A 15,136-nucleotide genomic window follows, 5' to 3' on the forward strand; every position below is an offset into this window, starting at 1 on the left:
GGAGAGGGGGTTTGATGCGCCGGGGGGGGGGGGGGGAGGGGAGGGTTGCTGGTCATGGGGAGGGAAGGGTCGCTGGACATGGGTAGCTGGACATGGATAGATTCAGGGGGGGCCAGGAGGAGAGGAGGGTCGCTGAACATGGATGGCTGGAGGGGGGGCAGGGGACGGAGGTGTGCAGGGGGTCCTGAGACCAGAGAGGTGAGGGTGGGGAGGGGGGCCCTGCGAGAGGGGGGTGGGGGCTCACACTCACTCACTGTCTCTCACATACACTCTCTCTGACACACTCCCTGTCTATCACACTCTATCTCTCTATCACACACACACAGTCTCACACACTCTCTCTCACACAAACACACATACACGCTGTCTCTGTCTCTCTCTCATTCTCTCTATGACACACACACTCCATCTCTCACACACACTCTCTCTCAAATATACACACTCCGAGGAAAACCTTGCTAGCGCCCGTTTCATTTGTGTCAGAAACGGGCCTTTTTTACTAGTTTACTAGTTTGATTAATAAATGGTTGTAAACGGGGGAGGTTCCATGGGATTTGAGAAGAGCGGATGCTGTCCCTCTTCACAAAAGTGGTGACAGAAAATAAACTGGAAACTACAGGCCAGTAAGCCTCAATTTGGTTATTGGAAAAGTAATGGAAGCGATGTTGAAGGAAAAGATAGTGAATTTCCTGGAATCCAATAGGTTATATGATCGAGACAACATAGTTTTACCAAAGGTAAATAGTGCCAAATGAATCTGATCGAATTCTTTGAGTGGGTGACCAGAGAATTAGATCAAAGATGTATCCTAGATGTAATCTACTTAGATTTCTTGAATAAACTTGCAGGCTGAAGTTAGGACCCGAAGTGGTGAACTGAATTAGGAACTGGTTGTCAATCAGACATCAGAGGGTGGTAGTTAATGGAATTCACTCGGAGGAAGGAAAGGCGAATAGTGGAGTGCTTCAGGAATCGGTGCTGGGGCCGATTCTGTTCATTATATTTGTGAGCGACATTGCCGAAGGGTTAGAAGGTAAGGTTTATCTTTTTGTGGGTGATACCAAGAGTGTAACAGAGTGGACACCCCGGAAAGAGTGGAAAACATGAAAAAGGATCTGCAAAAGTTAGAAGAGTGGTCTAATGTTTGACAATTAAAATTCAATGCAAAGAAGTGCAGAGTGATGAACTTAGAAAGTAGAAATCCAAGGGAGACGTATGTGTTAGGTGGTGAGAGGCTGATATGCACAGACGAGAGGGATCTGAAGGTGATGAAACAGTGTAATAAGGCGGTGGCCATAGCCAGAAGGATTCTAGGTTGTATAGAGAGAGGTGTAACCAGCAAAAGAAAGGAGGTGTTGATGCCCTTATACTTGTTGGTGAGGCCCCCTCCTGGAGTATTGTATTCAGTTTTGGAGGCCGTATCTTGCTAAAGATGTAAGAAGACTTGAAGTGGTCCAGAGGAAGGCGATAAAAATGATATGAGGATTGTGCCAAAAGACATATGAGAAGAGACTGAAAGACCCTAGAGGAGTGACGGGACAGGGGAGATATGATACAGATGTTTACATGTTTGAAAGGTGTTAATATAGAAACAGATATTTTCCATAGAAGGGAAAATGGTAAAACTAGAGGACATGAATTGAGGTTGCAGGGTGGTAGACTTAGGAGTAATGTCAGTAAATAATTTTTCATGGAGAAAGTTGTTGATGCCGGAAATGCCCTCCCAAGGAGGGTGGTGAAAAAAAAAACTGTGGCGGAATTCAACATGGCGTGGGATGAACACATAGGATCTCTAATTAGAAAATGAATGGTATTAGAAAAAAAACCCAAAAAACTTAAAAGGTTGCATATGTGTTTGGATAACAAGTGGTGCTTAGATGGCAACTCTGGCTGTATCAACTAAGGCCAGTGTTGGGCTGGCTTGTATGGTCTGAGTGCCGCATGTAGCAATCCAGTTTAGAATGGGCTGTAGAGAGCATCGACGGAAACTCCAGTAACTTGGAACATGAGGATATTGCTGGGCAGACGTTTTGGAATGTGAGGACATGGCTGGGCAGACTTTTATGATCTGTGTCCTGCAAATGACAAGACAGATTTGAATAGGATTTGACTGCAACTCCAGTAGTTGGAACATAAGGACAGAGCTGGGCGGACTTACATAAGTATTGCCATACTGGGACAGACCAAAGATCCGTCAAGCCCAGCATCCTGTTTCCAACAGTGGCCAATCCAGGTCACAAATACCTGGCAAGATCCCAAAAAACAACAAAACATTTTATGCTGCTTATCCCAGAAATAAGCAGTGAATTTTCCCCAAGTCCATTTAATAATGGTCTATGGACTTTTCCTTCAGGAAACCATCCAAACCTTTTTTAAACCCTGCTAAGTTAACTGCCTTTACCACATTCTCTGGCAACGAATTCTAGAGTTTAATTACACGTTGAGTGAAGAAAATATTTCTCCGATTCGTTTTAAATTTACTACTTTGTAGCTTCATTGAATGCCCCTAGTCCTAGTATTTTTAGAAAGAGTAACAGATGCTTCATGTCTACCCTTTCCACTCCATTCATTATTTTATAGACCTCTATCATATCTCCCTTCAGCCATCTTTTCTCCAAGCTGAAGAGCCCTAGCCACTTTAGCCTTTCCTTATAGTGAAGTCGTCCCATCCCTTTTATCATTTTCGTCGCCCTTCTCTGCACCTTTTCTAATTCCACTATATGTTTTTTAAGATGCGGTCTGTGTCTCAGAAACAACAAAGAAAGACCATGATCAAGTATATAATGTCATGTTCATTGTAATCCAGAATTGATAATGAATGTGACTGTTGGGCAAAATGGATGGACGATACAGTTCTTTATCTGCTGTTGCTTACCATGTTACTATGTTTCTACAAATGGCTCAATTATAAATTCGGTTACTAATGTTCTTGTCATAGATAAACACCAAGAAAAAAATAGAATAATAACTATCCTGTAACAAAGTTAAACATGATGCCAGTTGACTCAGCTCACACTTATAAGAAAACAAAACATTTCTCACCTACCTGAAATAGAATTATAAATGCCTTACAATCTTGTAGAGCAGGCAGCATCTAACAGAGGAAATCTTGTTCCAAATTCAGCTGCAGTCCCCCATAAGGCAATGTTGTTTTAGTTAAGGCCTACCAGAGGTAGTGACCTAAAAGAAGTTTCAGAAGGTGAGCAAGCAAGGGTGAAAGCAAGAGATTGCGTTCCTCAGAAAGTTTCTCAGACAGAGTTTTAAACAACTTTGTCTAAAGAGAGATAAGAGGAGTATGTGTCCATCGATTCCATCTCGGACCAACCATTAGTATGTTTCAGTCCCATGGCTGTTTGCATAGTCCCTGTGAACATTCTCTCAAATTGGTGGCATGTGATTGCATCACATCGATACAGCCAACCCGAGTAAGACTTTCTCATGTGGGTCACCAAGGGAGAGTGTCTCTGACATCCTCATGATTAACCCTATCCAGCAATGTCATGTTTTGTCTTGTTTGGTAGTTCTGCTCAAATAATGGCTTTCTGAAGGCACCAAGTCTCAAGCTGGGTTGAACCAGTCTATGGCAAGGAATAAACATAGGAACACAGTGTGTTCATACATCATGTGATCATTTATTTTCTTTATTTATTTATTTATTGCATTTATATCCCATATTTTCCCACCTATTTGCAGGCTCAGTGTGGCTTACATAGTACCGTAACGGCGTTCGCCAATTCCGGTATAAACAGTTACACAGAGATGTGGTAGAATAAGGTTCATGTAGGACAAACATATTAGGGAATTGTATAGAGGAAGAGTTTCATTATGTCCATTACATGCTTTGGTTTCGTAGTGTTGCAGGGTTCAGGTATTTATGTAGGGTCGGTAGGGTATGCCTTTTTGAACAGGTAAGTTTTTAGTGATTTCCGGAAGTTTAGGTGGTTATACTTGTTTTCATGGCTTTAGATAGTGCGTTCTATAGTTGTGTGCTTATGTAGGAAAAGCTGGATGCATAAGTTGATTTGTATTTGAGTCCTTTGCAGCTTGGGTAGTGGAGGTTTAGATATGTTCGTGATGATCCGGTTGTATTTCTGATTGGTAGGTCGATGAGGTCTATCATGTATCCCGGTGCCTCGCCGTAGATAATTTTATGAACCAGGGTGCAGATCTTGAAAGCTACACGTTCTTTGATTGGGAGGGAGCCAGTGCAATTTTTCTCAGAGGGGTTTGGCGCTTTCGAATCGCGTTTTTCCAAATGTAAGCCTGGCTGCCGTGTTTTCAGTGGTCTGAAGTTTCTTTATGAGTTGTTCTTTGCATCCCACATAAATTCCATTGCAGTAATCTAGGTGGCTTAGTACCATTGATTGTATTAGGTGTAAAAGTGCCCCTGTTCACCTCTGTCCCACAAACCAAGGCTGCAGCAGTGAAATCCTTATTGACTGGCTAAGTTTGGTTCTGTGCTGCACATGAGAATACTGGGGCTGCTTATGCCCTACAGGTCAATTCTCCTATTCACTGGGCTAGGCACACACTGGATTTGGATTTCTCATCTCTGTAGTTTGTCCTGAACTGATCATGAACTATTAACCTTTCTGTGAATTCTAGTACCAGAAAGGACTGGTGAATTAGTTAAAAATTAAGAATAGAAAACGTCATCCACTGAATTTATGAGGGCTTACTGGAGTGTCACTGAAACTGCTTCCTACTATACAGCTTCTGTTTCAAGCTAGTTTGATGCAGAGCTGTGAACCTTTGGGCTGGAAATGTGATTATTCGTCCATTATTGAAAGATGCTAAACTTGATGCCTCAATTCCAGGCAACTATTGTTTTGTTTTGCACTTGACATTTTTGTTCCATTCCAATCTAAGTAATTATAACCCACCCAATTTCACCATAGATTCTGAGCAGCATACAACCAAAGAGATACAAACGTAGGAAATGAAGGCAGATAAAGACCATATGGTCTATCCAGTCTGCCCATCCATACCATCTACTATCTCTTCCTCTCCCTTGGAGATCCTATGTACTTGTTCCAAAATTTCTTGAATTCAGGTACAGTCTTTCTCTCCATCACCTATATTGGGAAGCTATTCCACACATCCAACAACTTTTCCATATTTCTTCAGGTTACTCCTATGTCAGTCCCCTTTCACCTTCATCGTATGCCCCTTCATTCCAGAGCTTCCTTTTAACTGAAAGACTCGCCTCTTGGGCATTTATGCCATGTAGGTATTTAAACATCTCTTATTGTATCTCCCCTCTTCTTCCTTTCTTCCAAAGTATACATATTGAGATATTTAAGTCTGCCCCATGTACTTTGTGACAAAGACCACTGACCATTTTACTAGCCACCCTCTGGACTGACTCCATCCTGTTTATATCTTTCTGAAGGTGCGATCTCCAGAATTGTACACAGTACTGTACATGAGGTTTCACCAGAGACTTATACAGAGCCATTATCACCTTTTTTTTTTCTTCTAACCATTCCTCTTATGCGCCCAAGCATCTTGTCTTTTGCTGCCATTTCTACCTGTTTGGCCACCTTAAGATCGTCACGTATGATCACCCCCATGTCCCGCTCATCTTTTCTACACAGAAGTACTTCACCCCCTAAACTGTACCACTCCTTCAGGTTTTTGTAACCCAAATGCATAATCCTGAATTTTTTAGCATTAAATCTTAGCTGTCAGATTCTGGGCCGTTCTTCAGGTCCCCCCTCATGTTATCCATGTTATCAACATGGTGTTGAGAATGTACAAAACATGATAAAACGAAAAAGCTTGTCCTGCTCATATTACTTCCTTGACAAGATCCTGGCTCTACACCCCCATCAGTCAGGCTTCAGAAGGGGCCATAGTACTGAGGCCCTTCTTGTTGGTCTATTTAATTAAGCTTGTCTCATCTTAGATTTAGGGAGAGTGGCTCTCCTGGTCTCTCTGGATCTGTCAGCAGCCTTTGATTTGGTAGACCATTTGCTGCTTGTTAGCTGCCTTCAGAATCTAGGGATGGCGGGTGACATTTAGGTATTATCGAGGTTTGAATCTTATATGTAAGCTTAGTTGTTATAAACCTGATATAATAAGAATTGTTTCAGCTGTGTCTTAAATGTTGACAAGCAGGTTTCACGTTTGAGCCGCAATGGCTACATGCTGAAGTGTGGGTACAACAAGTTCACACTTACGTTGAGATCTCAAAGATGGAGCAGGCATGTACCATTTCACAGCATTCCACAAATAATAAGTTGAATTATAATAAAGTACTTTATGAACCATCACCAGCAATTTGCAAAAGCCACGACGAAGAAGATGTTCAACATGATGTGGGCACTGAAAAGACTGAAACTATTCCTCCCACAGAAAACTTTCCGCAATCTAGTACGATCCACAGTACTTACCCATGCCGACTACTGCAACAGCATCTTCATCGGTTGCAAAGCTCAAATCATGAAAAAACTCCAAACTGCCCAAAACACAGCAGCAAGACTCATTTTTGGCAAATCACGATTCGAATGCGCAATACCACTTCGAGAAAAGCTACACTGGCTCCCTATCAAGGAACGAATAAACTTCAAAGCCCACACTATGATCCACAAGATTCTCAAGCTACATGTCCAACCTGATCGATCTTCCAGCCAGGAACCGGTCCAACTCTTCTCGAACATATCTCAATCTTCATCTTCCCAACTGTAAAGGCCTCAAATACAAAACCTACTATACAGTGGTGGAAATAAGTATTTGATCCCTTGCTGATTTTGTAAGTTTGCCCACTGACAAAGACATGAGCAGCCCATAATTGAAGGGTAGGTTATTGGTAACAGTGAGAGATAGCACATCACAAATTAAATCCGGAAAATCACATTGTGGAAAGTATATGAATTTATTTGCATTCTGCAGAGGGAAATAAGTATTTAATCCCTCTGGCAAACAAGACCTAATACTTGGTGGCAAAACCCTTGTTGGCAAGCACAGCGGTCAGACGTCTTCTGTAGTTGATGATGAGGTTTGCACACATGTCAGGAGGAATTTTGGTCCACTCCTCTTTGCAGATCATCTCTAAATCATTAAGAGTTCTGGGCTGTCGCTTGGCAACTCGCAGCTTCAGCTCCCTCCATAAGTTTTCAATGGGATTAAGGTCTGGTGACTGGCTAGGCCACTCCATGACCCTAATGTGCTTCTTCCTGAGCCACTCCTTTGTTGCCTTGGCTGTATGTTTTGGGTCATTGTCGTGCTGGAAGACCCAGCCACGACCCATTTTTAAGGCCCTGGCGGAGGGAAGGAGGTTGTCACTCAGAATTGTACGGTACATGGCCCCATCCATTCTCCCATTGATGCGGTGAAGTAGTCCTGTGCCCTTAGCAGAGAAACACCCCCAAAACATAACATTTCCACCTCCATGCTTGACAGTGGGGACGGTGTTCTTTGGGTCATAGGGCAGCATTTCTCTTCCTCCAAACACGGCGAGTTGAGTTCATGCCAAAGAGCTCAATTTTTGTCTCATCTGACCACAGCACCTTCTCCCAATCACTCTCGGCATCATCCAGGTGTTCACTGGCAAACTTCAGACGGGCCGTCACATGTGCCTTCCGGAGCAGGGGGACCTTGCGGGCACTGCAGGATTGCAATCCGTTATGTCGTAATGTGTTACCAATGGTTTTCGTGGTGACAGTGGTCCCAGCTGCCTTGAGATCATTGACAAGTTCCCCCCTTGTAGTTGTAGGCTGATTTCTAACCTTCCTCATGATCAAGGATACCCCACGAGGTGAGATTTTGCGTGGAGCCCCAGATCTTTGTCGATTGACAGTCATTTTGTACTTCTTCCATTTTCTTACTATGGCACCAACAGTTGTCTCCTTCTCGCCCAGCGTCTTACTGATGGTTTTGTAGCCCATTCCAGCCTTGTGCAGGTGTATGATCTTGTCCCTGACATCCTTAGACAGCTCCTTGCTCTTGGCCATTTTGTAGAGGTTAGAGTCTGACTGATTCACTGAGTCTGTGGACAGGTGTCTTTCATACAGGTGACCATTGCCGACAGCTGTCTGTCATGCAGGTAACGAGTTGATTTGGAGCATCTACCTGGTCTGTAGGGGCCAGATCTCTTACTGGTTGGTGGGGGATCAAATACTTATTTCCCTCTGCAGAATGCAAATAAATTCATATACTTTCCACAATGTGATTTTCCGGATTTAATTTGTGATGTGCTATCTCTCACTGTTACCAATAACCTACCCTTCAATTATGGGCTGCTCATGTCTTTGTCAGTGGGCAAACTTACAAATTCAGCAAGGGATCAAATACTTATTTCCACCACTGTACATTCAACTTCTCTGTTATAGGCAGCCAACTCTGGAACGCCATACCTTGACATATCCGAAAAACCAGCGAACACCTACCCTTCCGAAAGCTGCTGAAGACTTACCTATTCAAACAAGCCTACCCAAATGACCCTACAAAGTCTCGAACCTAACACACACCACAAACAATACCCACACTCCAATCCTTTCCCCACATCGTATACTATTGTCCCACTCTTTATAACTGTGTTATCTCCATGATACTTTGTACCATACTTTGTATTATCTCTGTGATACTATGCACCATACTTTGTAAGACACACTGAACCTGCTATCGAGCGGGAAAGAGCGGGATATAAATGCCACAAATAAATAAATAAATATAGAATCCTACAATTTACTGGCAACCATTTCAGTTGCTTCATATACACAGATTTGTGTTTGGACCACAAATTCTTATCCACCTGAAGTGTGTGAAGGCAAACCCTGGTAATCCAAGGTGTAAACAGTGTTGCAGTAGTCTATACCATAGAGAGGGGCATAATTGAACAAAAACGTCTATCTCCATGGGTGTTTATCTCCGAGAACGGGTCCGTGAAGGGGCGGACCGAACCGTATTTTCGAAAAAAAATAGACATCCATGTTTTATTCGACAATTTGTGAGCTGGGCGTTTTTGTTTTTCAGTGATAATGGAAAATGAAAGCGCCCAGCTCAAAAACAAATAAATCCAAGGCATTTGTTCATGGGAGGGGCCAGGATTCGTAGTGCACATGCCAGGACACCAACTGGGCACCCTAGGGGGCACTTTTACAAAAAAAAAAAAAAAGGTAAAAGAGCTCCCAGGTGCATAGCACCCTTCCCTTGGGTGTTGAGCCCCCCAAATCCCCCTCAAAACCCATCGCCCACAAGTCTACACCATTACTATAGCCCTAAGGGGTGAAGGGGGGCACCTACATGTGGGTACAGTGGGTTTGGGGGGCGGTGTGGAGGGCTCCCATTTACCAGCACAAGTGTAACAGGTGGGGGGGGGGATGGGCCTGGGTCTACCTGCTTGACGTCCACTGCACCCCCTAATAACTGCTCCAGTGACCTGCATACTGCTGCCAGGGAAGTGGGTATGACATTTGAGGGTGAACATAAAAAGTTGTGAAACGGCATATTTTTGTGGTGGGAGGGGGTTTGTGACCACTGGGGGAGTCAGGGGAGGTCATCCCCGACTCCCTCCAGTGGTCATCTGGTCATTTAGGGCACTTTTTGGGGCCCTATTCGTGGAAAAACAGGGTCCAGGAAAAGTGCCCTAAATTCTCGCTAAAAATGCCTATTTTTTTTCCATTATCGGCGAAAGGCGCCTATCTCTGATCGGCCGATAACCACGCCCCAGTTCCACCTTCACCACGCCTTTGACACGCCCCCATCAACTTTGTCCGCATCCGCGACGGAGTGCAGTTGAAAACGTCCAAATTCGGCTTTCGATTATACCGCTTTATTCGTTTTTGTGAGATAAACGTCTATCTCCCGATTTGGGTCGCAATATAGGCGTTTTTCTTTTTCAATTATAAGCTGGAGAGTATCATTGTCTGCACCACCTTCCTAAAATCAGTCCAGGGCAGAAGGGGTTTCAATTTACTTAACATTCTTAAATTATACAGTCCAAATCAATGCTTGTACCCAAGGCCTAAAAGTGAGAGCAGAATCCACAAACATTCCTATGTTTTTAACATATGTAGAAATCTTATGTTCTCCCATTAGCAAAATCGTATCAGACAATACCATTGTAGGATCTGAAACAACCCACATCACTTCAGTTTTGGCAACATTTAGCTTCAACTTATTCTGCTGCAGCCAGTCCATCATAGCCTCAAAATGTCTGTAACTGGGATGCCACATTTACATCAATAGGTGACATAGGAAGAAAAAATTCTATGTAATTTGCGTAAACCCTGTATGACATCCCCAGGGTTTGAAATAACCTGCATAGTGGACGCAGGTAGATGTTAAATTTTACCACAGATAACACTGACCCTTGCAGGACCCCGGTTACTAACCGATGCACATCAGCCAGTTTATCACCCATTCACATTGTTGCCTGCCTATCCTGTAAGAAGGATCCAAAGCAATTCAGAACAGCCTCCATAAGATGTGCTGTGTATGGCTGGTCTCAGTTGGATGCAGATTCACTTGACAGGATTGATCCAGTCCTGGGTTTATGCCATTGCACGCAGGGACTTTGTAGTCTTGCTTTTTCTTAGGAATTGCAATGGGGAAATCATAAGTAGTCCCTTCAAGCAGTAGGTTAAGTCCAGGACTGGATCAGCCCTGTTGAGCAAAACTGAATCCAGATGGCAACCCTAGCTTGTATGTGCTTGTATTGATTCTGTAATTTTAAACAAGTTGATCATGTTTTATATTTAATTTCTCCATTTAAAGTTTTTGTGTGGTTGGTTATGTTGCATGCACATTAATTTTAAATGTGAATTAAAAGTGGAACATTGCAGTTGTCAGTCAAGTGTACATTATCGATTACAGATACTTAGTATGTAAATTTGTTTACCTGCCAATTAGACTTTAGCTATATGGAAATCTCTCTGCATAGCCTGAAATTTAGATCTGGATTACTCTTAATACAGAACAAGTTGCTGCCTTAAATATTTTAATATTTTAATGTTTTAGATGTTAGAGCTGCAAGAGATCAAATGAACATTGGAGGACTTCCATACCCTACATTGCCCTTGCAAGAAGCACCGCCTAGGGCAACAGCAGCACTCAGTCAGCCCCCTTCCATTTGCTCTTCATCTTCCTTTAATGGCAATTTTCCTGCTGGGGTTATGTCGCCACAACCTCCTAGCAGCTATTATAGTGGTATGACAGGCCCTCAGCATCCATTTTACAATCGGGTAAGTACGTAAACAATATTTATCCTCAAATTATTTGAAATGTGGTTCAAACAATGTTTAACCAGCAGTGTCATGTAATTTGTTAGTGGATTTGAATGTTACTATTAATTTCAAATTGCTATAAAACATGGTATACATGGAGCTTTAGGGCAAATCACTTAACCCTCCATTGCCCCAGGTACAAATAAGTACGTGTTGGAGTGGAGGAGTAGCCTAGTGGTTAGTGCAGCAGACTTTGGGTTCGATTCCCACTGCAACTCTTTGTGACTCCATTGCCCCAGGTACAAATAAGTACCTGTATATACTATGTAAACTGCTTTGAATGTAGTTGCAAAAACCACAGAAAGGCGGTATATCAAGTCCAATTTCCCTTTAGGATATAAAGATAAATAAATAACTTGCACTTTGATAAGAGAAAAACAAAACAAATGGTCATCTAATAAAATATTCTCTTTATGTTGCTTCAACAGACTATTGAATGTAGACTGAAATAAAGGTTAACAAATAAAAGCAAAATAGTAGAATGGGATATATATATTTTTTAATTAGACTAACAGTACATTTCTTGACCCGTTTTTGGGAGCTAACGCCATCTTCCTCAGGTCAAAACAGAATAAGCAAAAAATATAAGTGACTTATAGAAAGTATTCCGCTGATAGTCTGAAGAGGAAAAGTGGGAGGGGGAGGGGGAGGAGTCAGGGATCCGGCAGAGCCAGACAGCGCATGCCTGAGCACTGCGGCCCTGCACCTGCTGCTGCCTGCTTTGCCTACTGCTGCTTCTCGTTGTGAGAACAGCAGCAGAGGCAGCAGGGGATGAGTGGCAAGTTAAAAAACAAAAAGGTGCTGATACGCCGTACTGGTGCAAAAAAAAAAGCCCTGGATATAAATTGTTCTATGGTTTTATTCCATATTACTTGATGGAGCTGTTTACTATAGGAACAACAACTCATTCTCTTAGATATAAGGATCGTTGTCAGTTACAACCACCTTCTGTGAAACATTTGAAGTGTAAATCTTATCGTAATTCAAGCTTTGTTTATTGCTCAGTAATATGTTGGGCCTCTCTTTGGAGTTAAGACTGATAGAATCTTATTTACATTTTCATTAAATGTTAAAAGCTTATTTATTCTCCATTTATTTAGTGTCATTTTTGGTGATTATTGTTTTAGAGATAAATATGACTGATTAAGTTTATTATATTTTGTATTTTTTGAGTAGAGATAGCCTAGTTTTTTGCTTAAATTGTTATCAGCATTGATCCTAGTTGGTACATAGTGGAATATAAATTTTGTTTTGTATTGTATTCCACTAAAATTTAAAAAATATAGTTTCGCGAATCAGTTATGACAAGAAAAGCTGCTCAGTGGTTTCTTAACTTGTTCCGAAAGCCTGTGATGTCTTTTTTTGAAGCTGCTTGTGTTGGTGTACTAAGAGTTTGTGCTGGTGCACCTATGTGAAGGACTGCTTTTTAAAATTACCTTTGCTGAATAGATTGAAGACAGTGATACCTGCCGATGGTTTTAGAATGGTGTTGCAAAGTTTAGTTTATCAAAAATTGTCTGCTGTAACTCAGTATATCCAGGGCTATCTGCTATCTGGATCCACTCTCCTACCTTTACAGATGGTGCACAATGTGGCATGGTGGCTTGTTACGGGGTTATCGCTTTGGGAGTGTATCACTACCCTGGTTGCCAGTTGAATTCAGGATAAAGTTTTATTACTGATTTATACAGTATTGATGCTGTCCAAGGAGTAGGGAAGGGATGTGGGGCAACCAAACCAGGTGGGACACTAAAAGCTGGATTGGTTGCCCCACATCCCTTCCCTACTCCTTGGACTGCATCTTACTTCATAGGGAACACTTCTTGGTGTGTTTGGCGCTTATACAGTATTGAGGCAGGGAATGTGTGTCTGGAACAAATAAGAAGATATGCTTTTTCAATAACTGGCCGAAGCAGTGGAATGAGTGCCCAATACAGATTCAAATGAAAGAAGAAACAACGTTTAAAAGATGTTGAAAACTTACTAGTTTACAAGGGCTTTTGGAATGTGAGAATGAATAATTGAGATGAGCATCCATTTGACCGATATGACATTAGTCACTGGGTTACAAGAGTATAATTGCAGTTTATATTTTATTTCTTTGTTTATTTTCAGTCTTAAGTACGTTGGGGAATATGTGAACTCATGGCATGTAATTTTGTTCATGCACATATAGATTGTTTGACTATTTTAGTCTTCATACTTGTTCTTGAGAAGGTTTAAATTTGTGATTTGTATGTAAAGTATGTCATATTGTAAGCTGCCTAGGCTATATTGGGATATAAATAAATCTGGCTTTACTTTCTAACTCATTAAGAGCCATGGGGACAGGGAAATAGCTAGTGTACCATATGTCAAGCACCTTTCCCCCTCTTCCCCCCCCCCCTTTCCCTTTCAGCCTGTTTTTGGAATGTTTTTTTTATAGTTCACTTCTGTTTTTTGGTAATATTTTCTTTTCTGACCTGAGAAAGGGAATGTTAGCTACTCAAGAATTGTATTATGTATCGGTTAAATATATATATATATATATACACATACACATACACACGTGCTTTTATTTTACCATTGTTTCTGTGCATGCAAAGGGACTTATAAAAAAAACCTCATCTTTAGCACAAAGTAGTGTGGTTGCTGTTTACAGTCCCACTCAAAGTATAAAAATAAAGTACATAGACTGCACAACAGTCTAGGCCACTCCTGCAGTGGAGGAGTGGCCTAGTGGTTAGGGTGGTGGACTTTGGTCCTGAGGAACTGAGTTCGATTCCCGGCACAGGCAGCTCCTTGTGACTCTGGGCAAGTCACTTAACCCTCCATTGCCTGCCGCATTGAGCCTGCTATGAGTGGGAAAGCGCGGGGTACAAACGTAACAAAAAAAAACAAAAACATTGTTAGTATCACAGCAGTCAAATGAATGGCCAACGTAACGCCGATTTTTAAAAAGGGTTCCAGAGGTGATCTGGGAAATTATAGACTGGTAAGCCTGGCTTCGGTGCAGGGCAAAATGGTAGAAACTATTATCAAGAACAAAATTACAGAGCATATACATAAGCTTGGATTAATGAGATAAAGCCAACATGGATTTAGTGAAGGGAAATCTTGCCTCACCAATTTACTACATTTCTTTGAAAGAGGGGTGAATAAGCATGTGGATAAAGGTGAGCTGGTCGATACTGTGTATCTGGATTTTCAAAAGGCATTTGTCAGAGTACCTCATGAAAGACTCCTAAGGAAATTAGAAAGTCATGGGATAGGAGACAATGTGCTATTGTGGATTAAAAACTGGTTTATAGATAGAAAACAGAGAGTAGGGTTAAATGGTCAGTATTCTCAATGGAGAAGAGTAGATAGTAGGATTCTGCAGTGGTCTATACTGGACCTCTGTTTTTTAACATATTTATAAATGATCTAGAGATGAACATAACTAGTGAGGTAATTAAATTTGCTGATGACACAAAGTTATTCAAAGTTGTTAAATCGCGAGAGGATTGTGAAAAATTACAAGAGTACCTTACGAGACTGGGCATCCAAATGGCAGATGACTTTTAATGTGAGCAAGTGCAAAGTGATGTATATGGAAAAGAGGAACCAAATCATAGTTATGTGATGCAGGGTTCCACATTAGGGGTCATCGCCCATGAAAAGGATCTAGGTGTTATCATTGACGATAAGTTGAAACCCTTTGCTCAATGTGCAGCAGCGGCTAAGAAAGCAAATAGAATGTTAGGAATTATTAGGAAAGGAATGGAAAATAAAATTGAGAATGTTATAATGCCTTTGTATCGCTCCATGGTGCGACCGCACCTTGAATATTGTGTGCAATTCTGGTCACCGCATCTCAAAAAAGATATAGTGGAATTAGAAAAGTACAGAGAAGAGTGGCGAAAATGATAATGGGGATGAGATGACTT

At 41.7% G+C, this 15,136-nt stretch overlaps 1 protein-coding gene across 1 annotated transcript in view; it reads left to right on the top strand.

Moving 5' to 3' along the window:
• The window catches only part of KIDINS220 (kinase D interacting substrate 220), a 386,704-nt gene that overhangs the window by 313,904 nt on the left and 57,664 nt on the right, over positions 1-15,136 (top strand). Inside the window, exon 25 of the mRNA XM_030198900.1 lies at positions 10,963-11,186. Within this exon, the coding sequence (XP_030054760.1) occupies positions 10,963-11,186 (224 nt within the window). The remainder of the gene's footprint in view (positions 1-10,962; positions 11,187-15,136) is intronic.

The sequence above is a fragment of the Microcaecilia unicolor genome, chromosome 3, assembly GCF_901765095.1.
Source record: "Microcaecilia unicolor chromosome 3, aMicUni1.1, whole genome shotgun sequence".
Taxonomy (NCBI): domain Eukaryota; kingdom Metazoa; phylum Chordata; class Amphibia; order Gymnophiona; family Siphonopidae; genus Microcaecilia; species Microcaecilia unicolor.